A 17,853-nucleotide genomic window follows, 5' to 3' on the forward strand; every position below is an offset into this window, starting at 1 on the left:
CTCCTACCTCCTCCTTCGGACCAGTCGCCCGGCAAGAGGGTTCGAACCAGGCCCCCCGTGTAGTGACTAACCCAACGGTGGCCTCCGCTTCTTCTTCCCTTAGGAAGGACGTACGTCTTATGAAGGAAGGCTTAGCGTCGACCACGGGCACCTTGGAGGCCTTCCTAAAGCACCAAGGGCGCCCGTCGGTCCGCATGGATCCCCCCATCCACGGGGTCCCCCGTGGAACAAGGTACTCCCATGACGGATACCTTCGTCCTCACGGGGCAGCCCATACCACGGGTATCTTGTGAAGTAAGGCTTAGCGTTGACCACGGGTACCTTGGAGGCCTTCCTAAAGTACCAAGGGCGCCCGTCGGTCCGCATGGATCCCCCCATCCACGGGGTCCCCCGTGGAACAAGGTACTCCCATGACGGATACCTTCGTCCTCACGGGGCAGCCCATACCACGGGTATCTTGTGAAGTAAGGCTTAGCGTCGACCACGGGCACCTTGGAGGCCTTCCTGAAGCACCAAGGGCGCCCGTCGGTCCGCATGGATCCCCCCATCCACGGGGTCCCCCGTGGAACAAGGTACTCCCATGACGGATACCTTCGTCCTCACGGGGCAGCCCATACCACGGGTATCTTATGAAGGAAGGCTTAGCGTCGACCACGGGCACCTTGGAGGCCTTCCTAAAGCACCAAGGGCGCCCGTCGGTCCGCATGGATCCCCCATCCACGGGGTCCCCCGTGGAACAAGGTACTCCCATGTCGGATACCTTCATCCCCACGGGGAAGCCCATACCACGGGTATCTTATGAAGGAAGGCTTAGCGTCGACCACAGGCACCTTGGAGGCCTTCCTAAAGCACCAAGGGCGCCCGTCGGTCCGCATGGATCCCCCATCCACGGAGTCCCCCGTGGAACAAGGTACTCCCATGACGGATACCTTCGTCCCCACGGGGCAGCCCATACCACGGGCAGACTAGTCCAGCGTTGCCTTTCCTACCGTCACGGAGTACAGTACCCCCGTACGGAGGAACTGGTGACGGGCACCCTGCTGGAAGGAGGGGAGTGCTCGTCTGATGACATCTCCTACTGTAAGGTTCTGGCCCTGATTCGTTGACACCACCGATTAGACGAACCTAAGCCCTCAGCAGCAAAGGCCGTGCTCTCCGGACTGTCCATAATGGTCGTCAACCCTGTGCAACAAAAGCCTTCATTGTCTCTCCCTCTTGCTCCGGACGTGAAGTTGGGGATGTAGAGAATAGATAGTTACCTGGCAGGACTGGCGGAGGCCCCCAGAAGCCTCTATGATGGAGGACATGGCACAGGACCTTGTCTCCGTGTCCTCCTGGTTGGATTGGGGGTCTTGCGACTTGGTGGGGTTTCAGGCGTCCCACGACCTCTCCTCTCCAGACAATCAGGCCACGCTGAAGGAGATAGTTAGTTCGGGAGGCAAGGCCTTTAAGTTTTTGTCGTCCCAGTCCCTGTCTATGGCTATGAACTGGGTACTTAGAAAGAGGGATACTGTCCTCAGCAAGTTGGTGCGGAAGTTACCTGACAGAAAAGCTAATAGACTGAGGAATTCCTCCGTGTGGGGAAACGACATTTTCCCCATCAAATTGGTGGAGGATACAATGGAGAAAGGGAGGAGAGTGAGAGACACGGACCTTAGCCCCCCCCCCTTCCTTATGAGGAAGCCCGTGTTTAGAAGAGCCTCAGCGGACGTCCCTCACTCCTCCCAGTCCGCCCCTTTGCTGCCTCGAAGAGATCCACCGTCAGCTCCTTGGCTTCAAACCTCTCAGCAGACCACCCGTAGGACCAACGAAGCCCCTCAGTCAGCCTTCAGACCCTCCTACAGTATCTCTAGGAGAGGTCGCTCTGGCCGCTCCTCCAGAAGGAGGTAGGAAGAGAGGCCCCCTACTCCTTCAGGAGCCCCCAGTAGGGGGATGCCTCAGACATTTTTGGCAAGCAGGGCGGGATCTCGGTGCGGATCCCTGGACGGTGACGGTCCTGAAAGAGGGCTACAGACTCCCTTTCCTAAATGAGCCTCCCCCTCTCATCCCAGCCCATCGGGCTGAGTGGCTGGTTCCAAAGGACCCAAGAGGAAGTAGCGTCCATGATCGCCAAGGGAGCTTTGGAGACAGTGGAGAACCCCGGCCTGGGTTTCTTCAGCAGGCTCTTCCTTGTGGAGGAATCGACAGGAGGGTGGAGGCTGGTCATAGATCTCTCAGCCCTCAACAAGTCCGTCTCAAAGACGGACTTCAAAATGGACACCCCCAAGACGGTGCTAGCAGCCTTGAGGGAGGGAGATTTCCTCATGTCTCTCGACCTCAAGGATGCCTATTTTCAAATCCCCGTGCACCCCTCCAGCAGGAAGTTCCTCAGAATCAAGTGGGAGGCCAGGGTCCTGCAGTTCAAAACCCTGTGCTTCGGCCTTTGGACGGCCCGCAAGTGTTCACGAGGGTGTTCACCACGGTCTCGGTATGGGCACACGAGAAAGGCATTCGACTACTCAGGTACCTGGACGTCTGGTTGCTTCTTTCTGCCTCAAGGGAACAACTGAAGGAGCAAGGCGTTATGTTGCTCGACCTCTGCAGGGTATTAGGGATCACGGTCAACCTAGGGAAATCCCAACTAGTCCCCGGCACAAGAATGACTTACTTGGGGATGGTCCTGGACACCCAGTTAGTAAGAGTTTTCCCCTCAGGGGAGAGGTTAGCCAACCTGGAACATATCCTTCAACCCTTCCTGACGGGACAACCCAGGAGGGCCAAGGATTGGCAGAAGTTACTGGGTCATCTGTTTACGCTGGAACAATTAGTACCGCAAGAGAGGCTCAGGCTCCGCCCGGTACAGTGGAATCTGAAGGAGTCGTGGACCCAAGGCAAGGCGCCCCACATAATAGTCCCAGTACTCCCGAAGACGAGAGAGACCCTTCTTTGGTGGAACATCAGGTCGAGCACAGAGAAGGGTATGCCCTTCGCCCCCGATCCCCCGGAGAGGCTGTTGTTCACGGACGTATCATAGGAGGGTTGGGGAGCACACCTGCTAGGAGAATCGACAAAAAGACAGTGGTCCAGCAAGGAGGCGTCTCTTCATATAAACATCCTGGAGATGATAGCGGTTCTGAGGGCGTGTCGACAGTTCGTACACTTCCTGCGAGGAAACACTGTGGCGTTACTGTGCGACAACGCCACGGTAGTGGCGTATGTAAAGAAACAGGGAGGCATGAAGACAAGGGTCCTATGCGCCCTAGCCACGGAACTGTTAGAGTGAGCGGCTGAAGAAGGGATAGAACTGACGGCAAGGTTTAGCCCAGGAAAGAGGAACGTGATGGCCCATGGCCTCAGCAGGGCGGGTCAAGTGATAGGTTCAGAGTGGACCCTACACCCGGAGGTAGCTCGGGCAGTCATCCTAATGTGGGGCTCCCCAGTGATAGACTTATTCGCCACACGTCTGCACGCCCAACTCCCCGTGTTCTGTTCTCCGATCCCTGACCCATCAGCAGCGTTCGAGGACAAGTGTTGAACGGAGTGAGAGTGTCGTCCAACCTGTCGATGACTTTTGTGGCGACATGGTGGCCGGAGAGAGACTGGTTCGCAGACATAAAAGAATTAGCTCTTCGTCCTCCTTGGCCCCTTCCGAACAGGCCAGACCTCCTGCGTCAACCTCACTTTCACAGGTGGCACGAAAGCCCTCGATCCCTCCGCCTTCACGCGTGGAGGTTATCGAGAAGCCCCTGAAGAAAGAAGGATACTCATCAAGAACCGCGGCAAGGATGTCGGGTTATCTACGGCGTTCCTCGGCAGTCGTCTACCAGGCAAAGTGGGCAGTCTTCGTGAAGTGGTGTGCGTCCAAGAACATCAGGCCCTTAGGGGCGTCGATCCAGGACATTGCAGACTTTCGTGTGTACCTGAGAGACGACGTGGGTTCGTCCATTCCGGCCATCAAAGGAGTTCGAGCAGTCCTAAGTCAAGTCTTCCTTCTTAGGGGCATTGACTTGGGAGCCTCAAGGCACATCTCTATGCTCATCCGCAGTTTTGAACAATCATGTTCCCCCCAGGAGGTACGGGTTCCGCAGTGGGACCTAGCCAGAGTTCTTAAGGTTCTGTCAGAGCCACCCTTCGAACCTCTCAGGGACGTACTAGACAGAGAACTCACCCTTAAAACAGCTTTTCTTTTAGCCCGGGCCTCGGCGCAAAGAGTTAGCGAGTTACACGGCCTCTCTTACGGGGTCTCACACTCCAAAGTGTGGAGAGAAGTTACCTTTAGGTTCGTCCCTAGCTTTGTGGCGAAGACGCAGAACCCGGCGTGTTGGGATCCTCGGTTTGATGGTTTTTCGGTGCCAACCATCCCTCGCTCCGACAACCCGAAGGATCTACTCTTATGTCCCGTGAGAACAGTAAGAAAATATCTGGAGAGGACCGAAAATTTCCGCCCTCAGATCAAAAATTTATTCATCTCAACAGGCCGGGTGAAGAAACCGGTCTCGAAGAACTCTATCTCTTTCTGGCTGCGACAGGGGATAAAGAGGGCCTACGAGGCCTCTGGGACTCCTCTCCCAGAAAGACCAAGGCCACATGATTTTAGAGGTCTGAGCACCTCCCTGGCCTTTGAGGAAAACATGGGTGTGGGAAAAATCCTGAAGGATGGGACCTGGTCTAGACAGTCCACCTTCACGGAACACTATCTCAAAGATTGCTCGAGAAAATCCTTGGACAGGTTTTCCATTGGCCCAATCATTTCGGCCCTTCAAGAGATCTAAGGTCATAGCCCCAGGGTAACCAGGGGTGTTAATGCCAAGAGACACTAGTTCCTTCCTTAACCTTACCCCCCTTTCCTTCCTTCCCCGGTCCCTCCGGGCCAGGAAGATGTTGAAAAGATCTTAGTCACTTAAAGGAGCGCCCTTCAAGAGGACATGTATCGGAGTTGGTTTTGAAAAGGTAAGCCATTAGGCACAAAGTAGGTTTTTTTGGGGGGGATAGTTTCCCCTTCTTTTCGTGCAGTTTTCTAGTGGTCGTGGAACCAAGACCTCCTTAGAGGTTCCCTATCTCGGGTGCTTCCCCGTTGACTTCTGATCCCTGCAGGACACTCCCACCTCCTAAAGTGTAAGTCTCCTAAGAAGGTAGTTCTAGGTAAGTAAGCATGTTGGAACAAATCACAAATTTTTAAGTAATTTGTATTTTTCCTAACATACTTACCTAGAACTACCTTCGGGTTATGGCCCACCCATCCTTCCCCGAGAACCTGCAGGATCGAGTAGTACCTGTTCCAACGAAACTTACTGGCGAGTCGACGACCTGAGCTAGCACGCTGCCCGACCCCGGGTCGTCTCAGGGCACGTATCACACTGCCTGAGGTTGACCCCGTAGAAAACGAGAAGAGGGTAAACTATACAAAAAGCTGGTCGGTTAGGTAGAGTTACCAGTAACTCCTAAGAAGGTAGTTCTAGGTAAGTATGTTAGGAAAAATACAAATTACTTGAAAATTTATGATATTAATGGAATTAATGAAATACGTATTTGGGGTCTTCATATATCGAGGTATTTTCGAAATTTCCGGAAAATCCGCGATATATGTATATACATGCGTTATGAAAAAAATCCGCGAAGTGGTGAATCCGCGATAGTCGAACCGCGAAGTAGGGAGGGCTCTCTGTAATATGTTTTATTGTATTAAAGATTTTTTGTCAGATAGGTACCTAAAAGTGAGAGTTGGCTCTCTTATTTCATTAGCTTACCCTCAAGAAGAAGGATTGCCCCAGGGGAGCATTCTTAGTTCAACTCTTCGATGTAGCTATTAACAATCTACTTGAACAAGTTCCTGTTAGGGTGTATGGCATGGCTTTTGCTGATGACTATGCAGAAGTATGTATTAAGTCATGAGCTGTTGAAGCATATCATAAAATCCAGACAGCTATTAATGCAGCTACATGTTGGGCCAGTGCTAGAGCGTTCAGATTTTCTCCAGAAAAAACCAAAGCCATACATTTTTGTTAGCTAAGAAGGGTGGAAGAGGTCACTACGTTGTTTTTGAACCATTCCATTTTATCATATGAAGATAGCATTAAGTACCTGGGTGTTTTGTTTGAAGAGGTGGTATGTAACCTGACACTTAGACTTAACATCCTTAAAGTTGTGTCTGGTTTCAACTGGGGAGTTGATAGGACTTGTCTATTGAGGATATACCAGGCATTGCGCCTGAATAAAATAGATTATGGGTTGTCAGATATATGGATCTGCATGCAAAACCACAGCAAAATTTGATGTTCACAATATGGCTTTGAGCATTTGCATCTGAAGATAGCTTTTACATGGATTCAGGTATTCCTCCCCTTTTTATTCTTAGGGAAGAGTTGGGTTTGAGGTATGTCTCATGTTCTTACCTGGAAGCTCAACCAAAATATTAAGTTTGTTTAAGCAAACCATTTATAGAGCACCGACTAGAACTAGGTTACCCAAACCATTAGAGGTTACACTAGTGGCTGAAATTACCGTTTCAAAGTATCCTCCTTGGAATAGTCCCAAGATGGAGATTTGTCCGGTTATAGATAATAAAAAGAACAGCTTAGATGGACATTTAATCATCTTTTCCCTAGTTTGTAATTTGGTTTTCGTAAAGGCCTTGGAGCATGTGATGCCCATCTTACAATCTCCAATGCTGTACAGAAATCCCGTGATTGTGGTCTGGAAGTTCGTATGATTGGCCTTGATTTTAGTGCTGCCTTTGACCATGTTAATCATGAGGCCCTTGTTTTCAAACTCAAACAGTTGGAGTGGGTGGGTCGTTTCTTATCATTATTATTGATTTTTTAAGTAATAGATCTCAAAGAGTTGTTGATGGGCACCATAGTCAGTATAGGAATGTGATATCTGGTGTTCCACAGGGTAGTGTTCTTGGCCCATTACTTTTCATACTATATACATATGACTCCTGGTTTGGCCTAGAAAACAAGCTTGTTGCATATGCAGATGATGCTACTCTCTTTGCATCAATTCCATACCCTGAATGTAGATCTGGGGTTGGTGAATCCCTTAATAGAGATTTAGCTAAAATTAGTGCAAAACTCAAAGTATGATTGTAAGTAGGTCAAGGACGGTGGCTCCTCAACATCCGGATCTCAGTGTTGATAATGTTTCTTTAAATTTGTATGACACTTTTAGAATTTTAGGTGTGATTCTCGACAGCAAATTTGCTTTTGAGAAACACATTAGGTCTGTGTCTTCTTCAATTGCACAAAAAATTGGCTTATTGAGGAAGTCTTTTAAGATTTTCGGTGATCAATCTCTTCTGAAGAAGTGTTTTAATTCTTTCATTCTACCTTGTTTTGAGTATTGTTCTCCTGTCTGGTGTTCAGCTGCTGATTCTCATCTTAATTTGTTGGACAGAAACTTACGGTCTATTAAATTTCCTGTTCTTGATCTAGATATTAATCTATGTCACCGTCGTTCAATTAGTTCATTATGCATGTTGCATAAGATTTTTCATAACTCTGACCATCCTTTACATTCAGATCTCCCTGACAATACTATCCTGTTCGTAATACTAGGAAGTCAGTTAATTCTAATAGCCAGGCCTTCTTCATCATGAGGCTCAATACTACACAGTATTCTAGAAGTTTTATTCCAGCTGTTACCAAGTTGTGGAATGATCTTCCTAATCGGTTAGTTGAATCAGTAGAACTTCAAAAGTTCAAAGTTGGAGCAAATGTTTTTATGTTGACCAGGCTGACATGAGTCTTTTTATAGTTTATATATGGCATATCTGTTTTTTATGTTAATAGTTTATGTATGACATATCTATTTTGACGTTATTGTTTTTAGAATGATTTATTGTTAATTTGTTCCCATCATTTATTTATTTCCTTATTTCCTTTCCTCACTGGGCTATTTTTCCCTATTGGAGCCAATGGCTTATAGCATCTTGCTTTTCCAACTAGGGTTGTAGCTTGGCTATTAATAATAATAATTTCTTATCTCATGCTTCTGAGCATGATGCATCTTATCGTATTTATACCGATGGTTTCAAGAGTTCTGATAGTATGGGTTGCTGCGTAGTGATACCTGAAAATATAATTAAAAAAGGCGTCCATCAAGTTCTATTTTTATGGCAGAACTGTTGGCAGTTTTGACTGCTCTAAAATTACTTTTTTATAGTAATTTTTCTAATACAACTTTTGCCACTTTTACTGAGTCAAGTATTTTAGTAGCATTAAGAAGCCTAGTCTCTTGACATCATTTGGTGCAAGAGATTCGGGATTGCTTTTGTATTTTGATAAATAGAAAGCCTTTTATAATTAAGTTTTGATGGATTCCATCCCTTGTTAGAATTGTAGGAAATGAGCGAGCCGATGTTGCAGCTAAGGCAGCAACTAGTAGAATTAGTCCTATTTCCAGCATAGGCGTCCCAGTTTCTGATTTTAAAATTTGTATTAAGTTTTATTGTAGAGACCAGTGGCAGGCCCACTAGACTTAATTTAAATAGTAATTTTAAACTCAAGTCAAATAGGCCTTAGTCCAACCATGGTTGCATTTCCAAGTGAACAGAAGGTCTAGTATTGTTTTAACTCGGTTACGTATAGGGCACACAAATTATACCTGTAGGTATCTGATTGCAAGTGGGTTGGATAGGCAGGCTCCTCACTTCTCTGCTTGCCAAATAGATGTAATCGTTGAGCATATTTTGGTGTCCCGTCCTGTTTTTAGAAGTCGACGTAGAAATAATCTTTTGAGTTAATGTTCCCTGGGGAAATTTTAGGTGAGTGTTCCAGTGGAGCAAGTTGTACAGTTTTAAAAGATATTGATATTTTTTAATTATAGTTGTATGATGTTATTGTGGTTTTAAATTTTGATCTGTTGTATAGATTTTACTTTATTTTATTATATTTTTCTATATTTTTTTCTTTTAATTTATTTATTCATATTTTATACTAAAAGATATTTATGCGCTGAATGGCCTTATGGCTCCGGTGCTCGGCTTCGGGTCAAAAATTTCATGAAATCTATCAATCATTCACAATGTGAGAAAAATTTCTCTCTCAATGGCATATTTTGCTAATATGCAATTTCTGGACATCCAGAGCTTATGGGTTGATCTGGGCATAGCGTACATAAGACACTACCTGAAACAAGTCCACTCTGTACAACACGAATACCTATTACTCGGCTCATCAGAAGCATTATAACAGGTATCTAGCATCTTTTTCAGATTTTTTCTCCTATGGGGTGAATGACTTAACTTATAAGTTTTCCTCATCACTTACACACCCATGGTCTTGGTTGTAAACATTTGTTCTTTATGGTACACAAGACTATTCAGTTGTTCTTGTATTAGTCCTTGCAGACAACACGGCACATCAACCCCAAAGATAGGGTTTTGACGAAAGGGAAAACTTATATTTAGGGAGGTGCTTTGTGTTCTACAAGATCCTCGCTCCCTCCCTCCCTCCCTATCCACGTGTAGGGATGGGGGAGATTTGATTTTCACTTTGGTTATGGAAAATGGTGTCTTTGTGCAAATTAGCTTGTAAGAACCATGATCTCCAGTAGTAGTATTGGTTCTCAGTGAGGATGTGTCATTGGTTGCCAGAGGATTTTCAGCATTGGAGGTGCTGTGATGGATTCAATAGATCCTGAACCTGTAGGTCTCCTTTGTACACACTGTATGCTTTGCTCGTTGAAACACTGGCCCTCAAACAAGGGAGACAATGTTTCTTTAATATTTTTATGCATATCATATTGGAGTTCCTGGCCTAGCCTTTCAGGGGAAAGCCCTTGGAGACAACACTGTGCCTACAAAAAATAGGTTTTTTTTTTTTGTCCAGTTACAAATTTTGATGAAATATTCAAATCATTACTCTATTAAGTGTAGGATAAAAAGGTAATTGTTTCTTATGTTGAAAATGCAAAATTAGTTTCTTATATATTCATACATTCCCCCTATGGTGTGGTTTAAAATTGATACTATCTAATTATTGTACTAGACAGAATTAAGTTTTTTCTTTCTTAACAAGAGTTTTTTCTTTCAAGTTTCTAAAAAAGGAGAAGAGTAAGCAAGAGGAGGAGGTAGCTGCACTGAAAAAAGAAGTCGTCGCCTTAACTATCATGAAACTAAACTATGAACAGATAGTGAGTGCTCATCAAAGTCAACCTGGCCAGCATAGCAAACAGATTTCAGATGATGTCAAATTTCAAGTGGTAAGATTGCAAATTATATGTAGTGGATATGTTTTCTATGCTCATAGTCATTGTTATTCATCTTTTGGAGAAGGGAAATTTCCTTCAGAATGTTTACAGTGATCATCAGTTACTGCCATTAACAACTCGTCAGGCAGGGAGGAATGATGAGAAGGAAAATACCCCCCCCTTTTTTTTTTATGTCGGTTACCTCCCAAAATTAGGGTAAGTGCCATGGTAGATAGATAGACCAACTTCTGCATATGGTCAGGAAAAGTAAAAAAGGATTTATAGTAATAACTGCATTAGGGCAGTAGGAAATATAATGCTCAGAGCTAGTACACTTATAAGGTTTAGGGCTGTAAATAAATACCAAGTAGACTGCCAAATGGGTTAAGTATTGTTAAAGTCAACCTAATATCTTATTTTTCTTTCCATATATTATTTTTTTTGTATTAGTTTCAAGTTCTGAAGTACCATTTTTAACATACATACATATACCAAAGGCACTTCCCCCAATTTTGGGGGGTAGCAGACATCAACAAGAAACAAAACAAAAAAGGGGACCTCTACTCTCTACGTTCCTCCAGCCTAACCAGGGACTCAGCCGAGTTCAGCTGGTACTGCTAGGGTGCCACAGCCCAACCTCCCACATTTCCACCACAGATGAAGCTTCATACTGCTGAGTTCCCTACTGCTGCTACCTCCGCGGTCATCTAAGGCACCGGAGGAAGCAGCAGGGCCTACCGGAACTGCGTCACAATCGCTCGCCATTCATTCCTATTTCTAGCACGCTCTCTTGCCTCTCTCACATCTATCCTCCTATCACCCAGAGCTTTCTTCACACCATCCATCCACCCAAACCTTGGCCTTCCTCTTGTACTTCTCCCATCAACTCTTGCATTCATCACCTTCTTTAGCAGACAGCCATTTTCCATTCTCTCAACATGGCCAAACCACCTCAACACATTCATATCCACTCTAGCCGCTAACTCATTTCTTACACCCGTTCTCACCCTCACCACTTCGTTCCTAACCCTATCTACTCAAGATACACCAGCCATACTCCTCAGACACTTCATCTCAAACACATTCAATTTCTGTCTCTCCATCACTTTCATTCCCCACAACTCCAATTCATACATGACAGTTGGTACAATCACTTTCTCATATAGAACTCTCTTTACATTCATGCCCAACCCTCTATTTTTTACTACTCCCTTAACTGCCCCTAACACTTTGCAACCTTCATTGACTCTCTGACGTACATCTGCTTCCACTCCACCATTTGCTGCAACAACAGATCCCAAGTACTTAAACTGATCCACCTCCTCAAGTAACTCTCCATTCAACATGACATTCAACCTTGCACCACCTTCCCTTCTCGTACATCTCATAACCTTACTCTTACCCACATTAACTCTCAACTTCCTTCTCTCACACACCCTTCCAAATTCCGTCACGAGTCGGTCAAGCTTCTCTTCTGTGTCTGCTACCAGTACAGTATCATCCGCAAACAACAACTGATTTACCTCCCATTCATGATCATTCTCGCCTACCAGTTTTAATCCTCGTCCAAGCACTCGAGCATTCACCTCTCTCACCACTCCATCAACATACAAGTTAAACAACCACGGCGACATCACACATCCCTGTCTCAGCCCCACTCTCACCGGAAACCAATCACTCACTTCATTTCCTATTCTAACACATGCTTTACTACCTTTGTAGAAACTTTTCACTGCTTGCAACAACCTTCCACCAACTCCATATAACCTCATCACATTCCACATTGCTTCCCTATCAACTCTATCATATGCTTTCTCCAGATCCATAAACGCAACATACACCTCTTCACCTTTTGCTAAATATTTCTCGCATATCTGCCTAACTGTAAAAATCTGATTCATACAACCCCTACCTCTTCTAAAACCACCCTGTACTTCCAAGATTGCATTCTCTGTTTTATCCTTAATCCTATTAATCAGTACTCTACCATACACTTTTCCAACTACACTCAACAAACTAATACCTCTTGAATTACAACACTCATGCACATCTCCCTTACCCTTATATAGTGGTACAATACATGCACAGACCCAATCTACTGGTACCATTGACAACACAAAACACACATTAAACAATCTCACCAACCATTCAAGTACAGTCACACCCCCTTCCTTCAACATCTCAGCTTTCACACCATCCATACCAGATGCTTTTCCTACTCTCGTTTCATCTAGTGCTCTCCTCACTTCCTCTATTGTAATCTCTCTCTCTGTTATTCATAAGACGCCTTCAAACCTTAGCTCAACAAAGATGGGACGTTTATGGGAGCTTGAGTCTGCTTGTTCAGTCATCAGCAGCGACTGCCTGGGAATCCCTGGTCGTAGTTTGGGTGGAGAGGGGACTTGGACGCTGATCATATGTAGCCTATATAATGCCAGTCTATTTTCTTGCAGCTAGGGCAATGTCACTGTCCTTTGCCTCTGCGTGGCCTTTATATCTTGCGTCGCCAAAGACTTAAAGGGCCTCGAACATATTCTGACTTGCCCGTGAGTACAGCAAGGTATATATATATATATATATATATATATACACGTGTTTGGGGGAGGATGTGTATATACTGGATATTTACATATATATTATATCTTGTGAGTCGTTAAAAAAGACAGTAGATATATAAGTACATCCGGAAAGAATGGGTAACAGTCACTACCATTCGTAGTTTAAAGAAACAAAAAAATTATTTACAGCTACTTGATTGCCTTGCTGAAAGATCCTTGAAAACGAATGCTTAAAAGTATTTATTTTGATATTTTGAAACATGAAACATACTTTCTCTAATGATGCAAAAAAATATTTTCCTCTGTGCGATATAGATTTAACCTGTATTCTTATACATTGTTCTTTTCATACCTCAGCCCAAATCCAAATAAATTTATAATTATTTCATTTCACGAGAGACTAAATGATACTATAGGATGAGCAAGTAATCGAATTTAAGCATTTTACCGGAGTTTTGTTAGTGTTTTGAACTGTTTAACTTCCAGGTTAACTTATATAAAATAATTTTATTTTATTAGTTTCGATATTTTATGAGAAGTCTGATGGATAAAACCCATGTTTTATCTACTTATCACTTCTTTACTTCTAAACATTATCATGCTCGTGATACAAGCCTACCAAAATATCGAAAAGAAATAAGAAAAATAAAAAAGCTGGAAAAAGTTTCACTTGTATCTGGCTTTGATCATGTGGAGGCTGAATGACGTCATGCCTTTAATTCAGAGGAAGATCATGTTTTGAGTGTGTCGACGAGTTGCTGATGAGCATCCTTTGTAAGGAGATGAAGTCATTAACGTTGCAGAGATGTCTGTGTAGCTATCTATCTATCCTCTTATTTATCCTATATATATATATATATATATATATATATATATATATATATAGGATAAATAAGAGGATATATATATATATATATATATATATTTATATAGGATAAATAAGAGGATAGATAGATAGATACACAGACATCTCTGCAACGTTAATGACTTCATCTCCTTACAAAGGATGCTCATCAGCAACTCGTCGACACACTCAAAACATGATCTTCCTCTGAATTAAAGGCGTGACGTCCTTCAACCTCCACATGATCAAAGCCAGATACAAGTGAAACTTTTTCCAGCTTTTTTATTTTTCTACATATATATATATATATATATATATATATCATATGTGTGTGTGTATGTGAAACCCTATTGTGCGTCTTAGGTGTATTTTTGTTAGGGAATCTCCGTTCACGAACAAAAACAACAAATAAAGAATACCCTTTACTACATGATAATACAGCCATTGTAACAATCGCACTTATAATGACTAATCTAAATACTAGTGTACTCAACCCGTCAAAAAATGATGGCTAAATAGGGTCATTGAAACAATCGCACTTATAATGACTTATCTAAATACTAGTGTATGTGACCCGTCAAAAAATGATGGCTAAAGACGGTCATTGTAACAATCGCACTTATAATGACTTATCTAAATAAAAGTGTATGCGACCCGTCAAATAAAATATGGCTACATAAAGTCATTGTAATAATCGTAACTTATAATGCCCTTTTTATCTAAATACTATGGTACGAAAACCGTCCAAAATGACAGCTAAATCTTTAGATTGATATGTACACCTCTCACGGGTACCACTTTTCACCAGAGTATGACTACTTCCTCTCCCCACTACATTTTAATCATATATTTTACCATATTTTATGAATTGATATTAATAATTTCAAGAAGAAACTGAAGACTTTCTCTTTTCTGACTGTGATAATGTGGATTTGACAATTAACATGGAATACTGTAAATACCTCAGAATGTATACGACAAACTGATCTAGTAGCTCATGAAGGGCTCAGGGCTTCCTTGTGTGATATGACCAGGGAAACAGCTCTTAAAGTAAAATAAAGTCAAGTAATACTGGTAGGAATGTGATCTTATCTTATGTGGACTGACGCAAAAGATATAAATAATTTTTGGCACAAATCCAAATCGTAAATGTGTATTAGCGTATGTTCCGAGAAGAGTTACAAAAGAAGAATCTGCTTTGGCTGTTTTAAATTTTTTATTGCATATTTGTCACATACCCATCACTTTGCCATTGCCCGAGTGGCAATGTTTATGGGAGTACCTTTTTGTTAACCTGGAGTGGAATGAGTGCTTTGGAACCATTCAACTTCTGGAATAAGGTTTCTAGCAGTTTAGAAATTTTTAGGACCAACTAAAGATTATAAAAGGGGTTCTACCCTTTTAGTAAGATCATGGCATGTACAGTATTTGACAAAGGCTAATTCAGAAAATAATACAGTAAATGGAAACACTTCACATGACATGGCCTTCAATTCCCAAGTAGGAGATAGCATTAGGGGTTGTAATTATTTTGCTAGCAGCTGCAAGATGACTAATTCATTATAGATTGTGGAGTTCCTTTCAAGTTGCATTAGTATTTTGTTAATATCTTCCATGTTTTTTGCAAAAGCCAGGGAGGCAGGTACAGTGTTAGTTCCCTGACCCCTGATCTTCAGATGGGATGCTTGACCTTCTGAAGTATTGCTATAAGCTTTCAGAACGATATTTCTAAATAATTATTATTAGAATTAACCCTGGATAGGTACGATGGGTCGTACGCGACCCCGAGCGTCAAAAAAAAAGAGGTTTTTCTCACGTGACTCACCCCCGTGACTGAATTTGTGGGTGATCGACCTGCAGGAGGTGTCTCCCCTACACGCTCTAGTAGTGTCCAGATGTGCATTGCTGTAGCTGTACTCCTTCCCCGATTTCTGAGACGCGTCGGGGTCGAGCGCGACCGAGTTTACCCTTCTAAGGTAATTTGCATAATTATCAAAGTTATTACGTATTATGAAATTGTCGTAGAATGGTGCAACTTGTATAGGTTATCAGTTGTGGAAAGTCTTGGTGGATTGTTTGGCTACCATGTGCATGATTTTTTTTTTAGTTAAAATGTCGTTCATCACCACGAGGACCATTTTACCGCGAGTGCCTCTTTTTCATTTTTTTGCCAAGTCATTTTTCCGTAAGATATTGCCAAATAGTGTCGTAAAACTTTTGCTTGTTTAGTGTTGGAAAGTGTGTCTAGATGATCTGGCTACCCATGCGTGACTTTGTTTTTGTCAGATACGACGTAGTTATTGGTATAATGGGTATTTAACTGCGGTTGCCAATTTCTGTTTTTTTTTCAATATTTGTAAAAAAAAATTTACGTAGTAAGGAATTGCCGTATATTATTGATTTTTTTTTTCATGTTTATGTGTTAGAAAGTGTGCCTTGATGGTTGGGCTAACACGTGCATGTCTTTTTTTTTATCTGAGATGCCGTATATTAGAATGTTGGGCATTTTACCGCGAGTGCCCCTTTTTCATTTTTTTGCCAAGTCATTTTTCCGTAAGATATTGCCAAAAAGTGTCGTAAAACTTTTGCTTTTTTATTGTTGGAAAGTGTCTAGATGATCTGGCTACCCATGCGTGACTTTGTTTTTGTCAGATACGACGTAATTATTGGTATATTGGGTATTTAACTGCGGTTGCCAATTTCTGTTTTTTTTTTTTCAATATTTGTAAAAATTTACTACGTAGTAAGGAATTGCCGTATATTATTGATTTTTTTTTCATGTTTATGTGTTAGAAAGTGTGCCTTGATGGTTGGGCTAACACGTGCATGTCTTTTTTTTTATCTGAGATGCCGTATATTAGAATGTTGGGCATTTTTCCGCGAGTGCCCCTTTTTATTTGTTTTGCATTTTTTTGCTTAGTCATGTTACCGTAAGGAATTGGCAAGTAGTGTCGCAAAACTTATATTTTTATAGTGTTGGAAAGTGTTTCTAGATGATCTGGCTACCCATGCCTATTTTTTTTTTAGCCAGATATGGCGTATATATAAATATGTGTTCGATTTTCCTGTGATTGCCATTTTTTCGTTTTTTTCCCATTTCTTTCAAAATTACTACGTACTAAGGAACTACTGTATCACAGAGTAATGATTCATTTTCAATATTAATCTTACCCGATGATCATGTAGCTGTCAACTCCGTTGCCCGACAGAAATCTACGGTCGGGATACGCCAGCGATCGCTATCCAGGTGGGGGTGTACACAACAGCGCCATCTGTGAGTACTTCTTGTACTTCAAGTACTTCTTGTCAACACATACCTATATATACGCCATATCTGGCTAAAAAAAAAGATAGGCATGGGTAGCCAGATCATCTAGAAACACTTTCCAACACTATAAAATTATAAGTTTTGCCACACTACTTGCCAATTCCTTACGGTAACATGACTAAGCAAAAAAATGCAAAACAAATAAAATGGGGCACTCGCGGAAAAATGGCCATTCTAATATACGACATTTCAGAAAAAAAAAATTTCAGCCACGTGCTAGGCAAACCATCAAGGCACATTTTCCGACAAATAAACATATAAAATGTTATTTTCATTAGTAAAATAAATTTTTGAATATACTTACCCGATGATCATGTAGCTGTCAACTCCGTTGCCCGACAGAAATCTACGGTCGGGATACGCCAGCGATCGCTATCCAGGTGGGGGTGTACACAACAGCGCCATCTGTGAGTACTTCTTGTACTTCAAGTACTTCTTGTCAACAAGAACTCAATTTTTCCTCTGTCGTGCCGCCGGCAAGACCTACTTGGATACGCTGTTGATTCTGGTTGTTGTTCACGATTTGGTGATGTATTCACTCTAGAGTTTAGCCTTCGCTATTCAGGAAGCTTTATCATTAGCTTAGCAAGCTTTTGGAATTAATTTGGATTAATTGTTAACGAACTTTGATAGATTTTGGAATTCCCCCTTGACTACTTCTAAATTCAAGATGTCTGACCAGTCTCAAGTCCCTAAGTACAGGCAGTGTAGCGTTAGGACTTGTGCTAGGCGTCTTCCGAAGGCCTCTATAGATCCTCACACCGTTTGTTCCAATTGTAGGGGTAAATCCTGTCAATTGGAAGATCGATGTGGGGAATGCGCTGGGCTTTCGGAATTCGATTTTAACGAATTCCTTAAAAATGCACGTAGGTTAGAGAAGGAGAGAATCAGGAGGAGTTCTTCTCGCTCTGTGGATCTTTCCTCTCCCCATGCCCCTCAACCTTTTCCTTCCC

General features: G+C 42.8%; 1 protein-coding gene across 4 annotated transcripts in view; it reads left to right on the top strand.

The window, feature by feature from the left end:
- The window catches only part of bigmax (helix-loop-helix-leucine zipper transcription factor bigmax), an 86,046-nt gene that overhangs the window by 39,874 nt on the left and 28,319 nt on the right, over positions 1 to 17,853 (top strand). For all 4 annotated transcript variants that reach the window (XM_068354059.1, XM_068354062.1, XM_068354061.1 and 1 more), the window contains exon 5: positions 10,015 to 10,182. In XM_068354059.1, the coding sequence (XP_068210160.1) occupies positions 10,015 to 10,182 (168 nt within the window). The remainder of the gene's footprint in view (positions 1 to 10,014; positions 10,183 to 17,853) is intronic.

Source organism: Palaemon carinicauda, chromosome 30, assembly GCF_036898095.1.
Source record: "Palaemon carinicauda isolate YSFRI2023 chromosome 30, ASM3689809v2, whole genome shotgun sequence".
Taxonomy (NCBI): Eukaryota; Metazoa; Arthropoda; class Malacostraca; order Decapoda; family Palaemonidae; genus Palaemon; species Palaemon carinicauda.